Genomic DNA, 10605 nt, shown 5'->3' on the forward strand with positions numbered 1-10605 from the left:
CTAGATACAGTGCTTTGGGAGGTCAATTTTGTTCTGCTTAGAGGCTAGGGAGAAATTCTTTCCCATCGTTCCTCTAATTCATGCAGAGGAAAAGGGGATTGTGCTTTTATTTACTTTAAGAAGATTTTTCAAATAAAGCTAGAAATTACAAATTTACCCAAATCTCTTTGCCTTCAACTTGCTCTAATACTGTTACATGTCCACAAATTGGAGTTAGTTTGTTGGCTTATGCATTTTAAATTTAGGCCTGAGCAGGGTATCAGTTTGTTTTGAGTTTGGGGTTTGGGTTTTTTTCCCTCCAATATTTCATATAATGCTGCAGAACTTTTAACTGCATGCCAAAACCTTTTCTTCTTGACTGAAATGCTGGCTGGAAATCCAAAAAATGTCCTTGTTTCCTCCTTGACTGATGACATAGCACCTGGTATTGACCTAGTGATTGCTATCAGGCAGCATTCAAATACATTTATATTTCTGGACAGAATTATCATTTTGTGCTAATTTCTCAGCTGATATTTCTGGACATGTATTTTGACTTCATATGGAGTTCTACGTTAATTGATATATAATCTCTTGTATCACTTAATGCACACTTCCTTTTCTGTCGATGAGAATTCCCCTCTTCAGATAGCCAACACTAATGGCAGTATGATTAAAGCTGAGACATTTAGAGGAAAATTCAGTATTGGTGTGACCAAACTGACCTTTATGGAAGTGTGCCAACTCCGGAACTGGCTTTAAAAGCATGGAAATGTTTTACACAAAAAGTAGTTGTTTCTCACTAAGACAACAGCCAACAGAGATTGTCTTTATAGTCTTGTACTTCTCCACTGGAAAACAAATATATAGGTATATACAGGTACACACCGTAACGTTAAAGGACAGGATCTCCAAAGTTACACTGAGAAGAACTTTACATAGCTCGTTTATGTTAGGTGACGTGGGCCTCTGTTATTATATATGTTCTGTATTCAGAGAAGATTTTGTTCTTCATTTGGTTTCTGTTGCTCATGAGTTACAAAAGGTCCACACTGCAGAGCTGATTCACGTATCTTGTTATGGTATTGGCTATGTAAGCCTAACACGTTCTCCTTAAGTGCTATGACTGGAATCTTCTCTGCATACACATTTAGATAATCTTGACTTCCCAGTATCTTTTCTTTAACTATCTACTTGAACTTTCCTCTGCTCTCATCTTTCCTTCATTTCTCCTGTGGCTGCTTCTGTTTCCTGTTGTCTGTCTTGCCATTTATAACTCTTTGTTTATGCAGAGATTATTATTGCAGTGAGGGTTTTTAAAAACAGCTTAGACAAGCATCCCTCTGGAATAGCATGTAAATATTTGATCTTTTCTTTGAAGAGGGTGATGCACTAAAGGACCTCTTATTGTCCTTTCCAGTTCTATACTTTTGTGATTCAAAGTCCTTTATAGATTACTAGCTGTCATAGGCTGAAAATAAAAAAATACGAGATAATAAAACTTATGGATACAAGGAATTCGGATTGTAGCACGTCTACATGCATTAATGCATAATAAGTTTTCTTGGGGCAAGAATTCACCACTGCTCAGGGTGGATAAAATCTATTTGTATTCTGTTTCTGTACGTTTGGAAAACTAACATGAGAAAGAGTTGCATGAAAAAAATAGGTATTATGGGGGAAAGGTAGTATGTTGCAAAACCTTCAGTCATGTTTAGGTAACTGTTAGGTTATTACCACTTGGTTTTGCTGAACAAAACCAGGATGCTTTCTTTCTACACACATTTAAAATATTCTGTCTTTAACAGCTATATTATTTTTATCCTGCAGCTAATGTGACTTCAGAGGGATTGAAACTGAAGGATATTATTTTGGTTCATCTGTATATGAAGAGCATGAAAGATTTCAATGTTATAAATTCAGTTTATGTGACAGAATTTGATTTGTGTCCACCAGCAAGGTATGATTAGACTACTGCTATAGTATATTTATGATACACTGTAATATACTGAATTATTGTTACCATATTTATGAAGTTTTTGTCCAAATGTTTGTGCCTCACAGTCTTAGAAGTAGACTTTTGCTGCCTGTTGGAGTAATCACATCATGGCTGCTCAACTCAAAAACACTAGTGTTGGAAATTCTTGCCTTAATATATACCATAAGGTTTATAAATGCCACACACACACCCCCGCCCCATATGACCTTACAGAAGAATAATACATGTTTTGCAAGCCTCAGTTCTCCTCTGTGACTTGATTGAACTGACAAGTCTTTTGTATTGGTGGGATTTATTTGCTTTCCCTGTCTGCTTCCCTTGACCTGCTGGCAATGCTCCTCTGAATGCTGCCCGGGATATCATCAGCCCTCTTTGCTACAAAAGCACATTGCTGGCTCATGTTCAACTTAGTATCCATCAGGAACCTCCAAGTCCTTTTCTGCACAGCTCCTTTCAGCCAGTTAGCTCCCAGAATATACTGGAGGATGGGTTTGTTCCCCCCAGGTGCAGGACTTTCAACTTCTCCTTGTTGAACTTCTTGAGGTTCCTGTGTGCCTGTTTCTCCAGCCTGTCAAGGTCCATCTGGATGGCAACACGAACCTCTGGTGTATCAGCCATTTCTCCCAGTTTTGTATCACCCACGAACTTGCTGAGGGTACATTCTGCCCCATCATCCAGATTATTAGTGAAGATGTTGAACAGGATTGGACCCAATATAGACTCCTGGGGTGCACCGCTTGTTCCTGGCTACCTGCAAGACTTTATGCCACTGATCTTTGCTCTCTGGGCCTGGCCGTTCAGCCAGTTTTCAGTCCACCTCACTGTCTGCTCATCCAGTCCATACATCAACAGCTTGTCTGTGAGGGTGTTATGGGAAACAGGGTCAAAAGCCTTGCTGAAGCCTTACTATCAATGATTATTACGTCGTTTTAAAAGTGATGAAGTTTGGAACCTTCTAGGTCCTAGTGACAAACTTATTCACCTTGTTCTGTTTATTTTGATAAATACAAAACAAAATCGTTAGCTGAGGAGCTTCCCAGGGTGCACATCATTTGATACTGAGAGATATTTCAAGACAGTACCAGTATATACTTAGTCTGTTCCTTTTCTTCCCCTGCTTATATGCACTTGGCTGTGGTTGAAGATGAATACTGGACTAGATGGATCTTTGGCTTGATCTTAATGTCTTGTGTTTCTGTCAGATAATGATTGTTAGCGTGTAGCTTAGCTGCACTTATGTATTCATTAAGAATGCAAGTATGAAAAGAAATGATTTCAGACTTTGAATACACCGACGCTAACACTTTCATTCATCAATCCCCAAATTATAGCTTTTTAATATCTGTTGTACAGAATCTTCAGCATTGCATCGCAGTCCACCTCTGACATAATGAAACAGCTTGATGGTCTAAGTATGCAGTATGTCATTCCTGTGTTACTTGGGTGTCTTGGGTTTTTTCCCATTGAAAATTGGATAACAAACACCTAGCCCATGGAATTTTTGTTCTGCTTTTTTAAAAGTTGTTTGTTAAAACTAGTATTTCATTTGTAAATTCTTTATTGCCTTTGTCAAAAGGGCTTATTTCTTATTACAGTAATTCATGTTCTTAAGCATCTGAGATAATATGCTCAGTATGCAGAACTGCTATAGCTTGAAAAATTCAACTTGCATCATAGGTTAATACAGGTTGGAAGGGACCTTTGGAAGTCATCTAGTCCAATCCCCGGCTCAAAGCAGGGTCAAGTATGAGGTCATACCTCATGTCTTGTTCTTATTTTTAAACCCAACTATTTATCAATTTTCTAATGTAAAATACTATATTTTATATTCTTATTACAGAATATGAAGTGTGGTATAGGTATGTGGATTTTAAGAATGGCATGGCAAATAGTTAGAAGACATTGTTAAGATAATATATATCATGATAGATTCACATGGTCCTGCACTGTCTGGGTATCAGAAGAGACTAAAAGAGAGCATGAAGAAGCTTCTTTTGAGATGCTGATTGTAGGCCAGGATTGCTACATCACAGAGGGATTGAGTGTTCGTTGTGTGTGCCTTAAGAGGAGGGATCTAGTCCCAGCTGTAAACTACACAAAAATGAATCTCCACTCCTATATAGCTTAAGTTCTCTTTATGACACTTACCCTTCTCCCGATTTAGCTTCTTTCATTTCTCATCCAGCTGCATGTTTTAAGCCTCCACATTTGCATAGCCAGTCACATAGTCTTCCATCACTAAAATAACAGGTAGAAAGATTAGGAAGTTGCAGGAAAATGGCTTTTTATGATTATTTTTATGGAACAAACAGATTTATGTTGCATTTTGTCCAGAAGAAAAATTATACAGCAGTTTGCATGGCTGCATCATTGCATTATGCACAGAGACCTGGTTGTGGGAGTTCTCACAAGCAATATGCTGGAAGCACTGACTCAAGGGTGTGGATCTGCACTAAATTTGCAAAATTGTCTTGAAAATTTACCAGCCCAAGCAGAAAATCCATTCATCCATGCTTATGATGATGGTAATGAGGAAAAAAATACTGTATTTGCATGTGGGAGGAGGGCAGAAAAAATAGTTTTCTTGGAAGAAATAAGCAAGATGAGAAGAATTTTGTAAGGCTATGTTATATGATATGTAAAGAGAACAAGTAATTTTTTGTTGGATTCCTGCTGGGAGCTAAATGACTTTTTTATGCATGGACTGCAAATATAATTATTTTTCAGGCTTTGAAATGTTGATTTCACACACACCCCCCTACCCCCTGCTTTTTCACTGTCCACATGCAACAGACCATCTGTCTGTCTGTCTGTCCATCCAGGCACTCAGTCTTCCTTGGAGCAAAGAATTCATTTTTAAATGAATGCTTAAGTAGGTTTTCAGTCCTGTCTTAAGTGTATTTCTGTCATGCAAGTTGAAGGATAACAGAAAAATATGCTCAGTATTGCATGATAACTTGTGAGAAGGGTGTAAAGGAACAATAAGCTGCTGATTTTCAGAAACCTGACCCCCTAGTCCAACCATCAGAAGGAGATTCAGTGAAAAATGCATGGAGGTAAGAGTATGACAATGATACACTCGGTCTGAAGGCCGCTTATCATAACTTACCTGGCATTTCCAGAGTTGTGTGGTCAAGACTTTTTTATTAAAAGAACTCATGTATTCTTAATAAAGTGATACACATCATAAGAATAACCAAATGGAAATGAGCTATGATGCTAGTCTCTCCTTGGTAGTGGAAATTATCTTGCTGGAAGTCTGAAGTTGATCATTATTTGGAGAGGAGATAACTGTAAATGCTAGCAGGTTATTGCAATACCATAGCTTTGTTTTATGTTCCTGACAAAATTTCATAACATAGTATCCAAAAGAAAAACCCATGGAAAATAAATACTGAAGGTTGGTGCAAGCAACTTTCTGTTTGAAAAAAATAATTGTCTTGTGTTTTCAGAGTATGTGTGGAAACCCTGTTACCTGATGGAGTACTGTTTTGCATTGACTGCCTTGCACATAAGCATGATGTTGCAATGGATGATGTGTTACGTGATGAAAAACTGGTCATGCATGTACAGAGCATTTCCCACTGGGCACCTGCTAGCATAGGACCTTACAGTCAGTCCATCAAGGTATGGAATCTTTGTTACTTCGTGTGAACTATATGTCAGTTTACTGAAATGAGTTATAAAGTCCTTCTCTCCCATCTGAATGAGCGAAAGAAAATGTGCAAAAAATAATTAAAAATAAGCAGTTTGAATTAATATTTTTAAAACTTGTGGAGAAAACAAAAACTTAACCCCAATATATCTTTGATTTTGTGATCATAAAACAGGTTAAATTATTCTTTCCAGAGAATCTCAAGAACTACTTTTGTTGTATATTATAATTAGACCAAATAATTGTGATGCACATACACTTTTATAAACTGCCTGGAATGTTACCACAATTTAGGAACGTCTAAGGATATTTGAGATTTGTTTGTTTAAAGTGGGCAAGTTCAAGCTTTTTTATAGGTAAGTCAATCCTAAAATGCTTACTTAATGAAATTCCTATTGAGGCTCTTGGTACTGCTTAACCATTTAAAAATACAGCATGGTGGAAGAACTGTTCTTTTTTTCAAATGAATAAGAAACTGAATAGAATATTACATACTATTTAAAAGTAGGAAAAGGTGACAGTAAAGTATCATGGAAAAGTGGACCAAAAATTTGAATAAAAAGCTTTTTTCTTAATATGGTACCTCTTGCTCAGCTAGTATCGTTCTGACGACTGATTAAGTATCACACCTTTTCCATTGTAAGGAATTTATATATCTCTTTCTTACCAATACTCTTGTGTAATACATTGTCCAGTCCAAATTATTGTATTGTGCAGACTGGTTTAAACAACGTGTTATGGCATCTGTTTAAATTTCCTGAAACTTCATTGAGTCCGCAAACCCACTTAGTATAATGGCCATGGAATTGTACTTTGTTTTGTCTTTCTACCATTTTATGGAAAATTTCAGGAATTGTATTTTGCTTCAGAAGCTTGTGGAATTTGTTTCATATGCAGGAGGAAATGTTGGTAGATAAATACTGTATTAATCTTGTGGTTAAAGCAGGGTAGGTTTTTATCATCTGTGTATATCTGTTTTCTTGAGAAAGCAGGAAGTTGGTTTATTAAACTTCTTTCCATTCTAAAATAGCATATACAAGATGCAACCTATAAAACCTTTTCATAAGAGTACTTCATAGAGGAATGCATAAGTACATGAACAACATATTTGCATTTGAAAATTTATTAATGGAAGATAGGGATCCTCTATCTTCTTAAATGTGAATTTTCCAAAATTAATAGCTTCTTTAGGTGGGTTTTCAGGACTTCCTCAGACTATGTATGGGCAGGTATAAAGCTCTTAAGGTCACCAATGGAAGTAAAGCACTTCAGTATGTTTCAGGAATAGAAAATATTTTCCAGAATAAATAAGGAAGAAACAAAGGTGTTTTTTTAATCTCAAAGATTATTTGAAATTATAATAATTTTATGATGATGAAATGTTGATCAGTTTTGTGTGTTTGAGGAACAGAAGCTTAATGATCTCAAAACAGTAAATTATTATTACCCTTACATTGTGTATCTGTAGATTTTGTTTGTCATTTGCTTGACAACAATTGGACAGTGAAATTGTTGTCTTTTTAGTCCAATATGAAGTTTTGTGGATGCTGGGGAATCATCGTGTATTTTAGCACAGTGGTTTTGCTCAGTTTAGAATAGGCCAAGGACTGTAATATTCAGGGTATTGCAAGTTGGGAATGATGTGCACTGGCATGTCAGAGCAGAGCTGGCAGCGTAAAGGTGTAGGTAGTTCATGCAAACTATGGAATTCACACTTCAGGCTCAACAAATCAATCAGCAGAGCATCAGTTTAATTCTGCAGGGACCTTGCAGGATACTGCCAACAGTGCTATGAGGACAATAGTAAAAATTTGAAATTTACCATGAGAATGTCCTGACCTCAGTCTGATAGACACCAAACAACAGCGGCAGAATGAAATTAGGATGTTCAAAGTATTTATAGCAAAATCAAACATTCTTCCTCTTTTGGGATTAACACTCTTTAAAAACAACTTCAATGTCTCTACTTGCAAGTAGACATAAACTGTTGTAAGATACAATATGACTGACTTCCTTATAATTAAGAAAAACCTGAGCTCATTTAATATATTTTTCTTGGTCCACCTGTTTTATTAAACCTCTGCCAGTCTTAACGTCTGTTTCAGCAACTGGAATGTAAGCTATGACAGAGTTATTGTAAAGGCTATACTGCTGATCTCAGTAATGTATAACAAGTGTTCTGATTACGTCCTTCTAATAGTAGTACCTATCTAGGTACTATCTAGGCTATTCAGTCTGGGAATATGTGATGATACACGGTTTGCTTTCCTCCAGATCTTTGTTCTGCAGTGGGTACCCAGCCCAGTTTGTGCTGGTCATTACTAGTAGCTTGGTATTTTTACCAAAGCTACTTCATGTTTTTACTAATTGCTGTTGTTTATCAGTTTATTATTTTATTTTTGTGTTTTAATTCTGTTTTACCAGTGGTTTAGAGGATTTGTCAAGACTAAGCAGTAATTGGTAGCTTGTATAGAAACAGCTTATTTACCATCTTCACAAAAGCTAACAGCACAGTTGTACATCAGGGAGCTAAACATGAAGATGCATTGCGAAGCAGTGTTTGGGGGTGAGAAATTTATACTGAGAGCTTATTCATTATTATTTTTTTGTGAGAACGTTCTTTGAGCATTTATGAACTGTGAGCATAGTTCATTAAAAAATAATTTAAAAAAACAGCCCAGTGCAACTGAAACACTAACCACAAATACTTATCTAAGAATGGGTGGAAAGTTGACAGTGTTTGTACCAGATGTTCTTCTAGTATGTTAATGCAATTTGAAAGTCTATTTGCACTTACAGTTTGTTTGCTTTGGCAAAGTTTCTTAATATTTTTCTATCTGGAAATGAACAAATAAACTGCCACAGTAGAATTTATTGTACTCTCATATTCTACAATAACTTTTTGATGGTGACATCATGTATTCTATACACATATCGATATATATGAATATATGACTTGATTATATCTGTTGAAGCTTTTAGCTTTTCCTTGTGACCTCAGTTCTTTCCCTCTGACAGCTTTCAAATCCCAGTTTCAGGCATCCTTTAAGCATCTTTTTCTGAGTTTTCTCCTCCGCAATCTCTGAATACAGTAACACAAACATAAAAGTCAAAAGAGTATTCTTACTCTCTAACTCCAATGTGCAGATAGCTATAACTTCATCAATATTGGGGGGGTTTTTTTGCTATTTACTCACCTTACAATAAATTCTTTTTTCCTTTATTTTTCTGATCATTAAGGCATGATAAATTAGCAGGTAAGTACTGTGGGAACAAGAGAGTCTTGCATCTGGTGTAAGGCAGTGATACTTGCAGTGGTTCTAATGTTTCCTTGCTAGGAAAACTTAGTTCCCTCTCTTGCAGTGAAACTGAAAATGGTCCGATAGACCTTAGTGTACAGTTTGTAGCAGATGGCTTTAAAAGGAAAAGGTGGTTTTGAAAATAGCCTTGTCTATTATGTACACCAGGAAAGATTACCGGGCTACTTACACTATCTGACTGGTTGCAGTTTTCCAAAAGCATGCTTAGCTCTTTTTAAATAAAACGCAAAGGTTAAGGAATCCATGCTTTTAGGGATGCATGGATTATCCTTGTAAGACGATCAGCTCAAGAAGGATGAAGATAGAAAGATGTCAGAAAATTGCAATTAGTGAATCAGGGATTGAAAAAAATCATGGTATGATTCTTAAAGATAGAGTTAACCCTTTAAATACTTCTTTTTCACATAGATATAGCTGATAAGTTGTTTATTTGCTTCCTTCCCATCTTTTCCTTTGTGATTCAACAACAGTGTATTATATTATACCATATGTAATAATATGGTGGTAGAAAACCTGGAGCTTCCAGTGGGTGGAAAAAAATAGTGGTAGTCAGCAGTTCAAAGTCTAAATAGTGTTTCTCTAGGTTTGATACTTAGGCTGATACTGTTTAACATCTTAATCAACAACTTGGACAATGGGATTGAATACGCACCTAGTTGGATTATGGATGACACTAATTTGGATAGTGGTTGATGCATTGGAAGGCAGGGCTGTTGTTCAGAGATACCTAGACAAGCAACTGATAACAGGAACCTCATGAAATTGAACAGTGAAGGAAGGGCTTTTTACAAGAGCATGTAGTGGTAGAACTTTAAACTGAAAGAGGGTCTATTGAGGGTGATGGCTTTAAGCTGAAGGAGGGTAGATTTAGATTAGATATTAGGAAGACATTCTTCACTATGAGGGTGGTGAGGCACTGGAACAGGTTGCCCAGAGAAGTTATGGATGCCCCATCCCTGGAAGTGTTCAAGGCCAGGTTTGATGGGGCTTTGGGCAACGTGGTCTAGTGGAGGGTGTCCCTCCCCCTGGCAGGGGGGTTGGAACTAGATGATCTTTGAGGTCCCTTCCAACCCAAACCATTCCATAATTCCGTGTAAAGTCCTGCAGCTAGGACAGAATAGTCCTGTGCAGCAGTGTAGGATGGGGCCTGACTGTCTAGGTAGTAGATGTGCAAAGAAGTAACTAAAAGTCCTGATTGTCAGCAATCTAAATATAAATCGGAAGTTCACCATTGCAGCAATGAAGGCTAACTAAATACAAGGCTGCATTGGCAAGGTTGTGGCCAGCAGGTCTTCAAAACCTGACTGCACAAGGCTCTCAGCAAACTGGTCTGATGTCTAAGTTAGCCATGCTCTAAGCATGAGGTTGAATTAGGTGACTCTGGAAGTTCTTTCCAACCTAAATTTTTGTCAGATTCTATGGTTAATATTAAAATTACAGATTTACTGACAGAATAACAGAAAGGAAACAGCGTAATTATAGAAAAAAGAAGTCCTTGCTATAAAACTTTCTCTTCAGGAGATCATTAATGGTGCTGTATGGAAGAGCACTTCGGACACTGTAATTTTAGTAGAAGAAAGAAAGCAAGTCCTACTCCCGTGGCACTGGCATGCCTGCTCCTATGTAAGTAACCTTGTCACCGATATAAAAGT

General features: G+C 36.9%; 1 protein-coding gene across 2 annotated transcripts in view; it reads left to right on the forward strand.

Annotated features, from left to right (window-relative positions):
- DPH6 (diphthamine biosynthesis 6) overlaps positions 1–10605 on the forward strand; it is a 212956-nt gene that overhangs the window by 91741 nt on the left and 110610 nt on the right. For both annotated transcript variants that reach the window (XM_054828767.1, XM_054828769.1), the window contains exons 11-12: positions 1810–1939; positions 5431–5605. In XM_054828767.1, the coding sequence (XP_054684742.1) occupies positions 1810–1939; positions 5431–5605 (305 nt within the window). The remainder of the gene's footprint in view (positions 1–1809; positions 1940–5430; positions 5606–10605) is intronic.

The sequence above is a fragment of the Grus americana genome, chromosome 5 (assembly GCF_028858705.1).
Source record: "Grus americana isolate bGruAme1 chromosome 5, bGruAme1.mat, whole genome shotgun sequence".
In the NCBI taxonomy this organism is placed as follows: Eukaryota; Metazoa; Chordata; class Aves; order Gruiformes; family Gruidae; genus Grus; species Grus americana.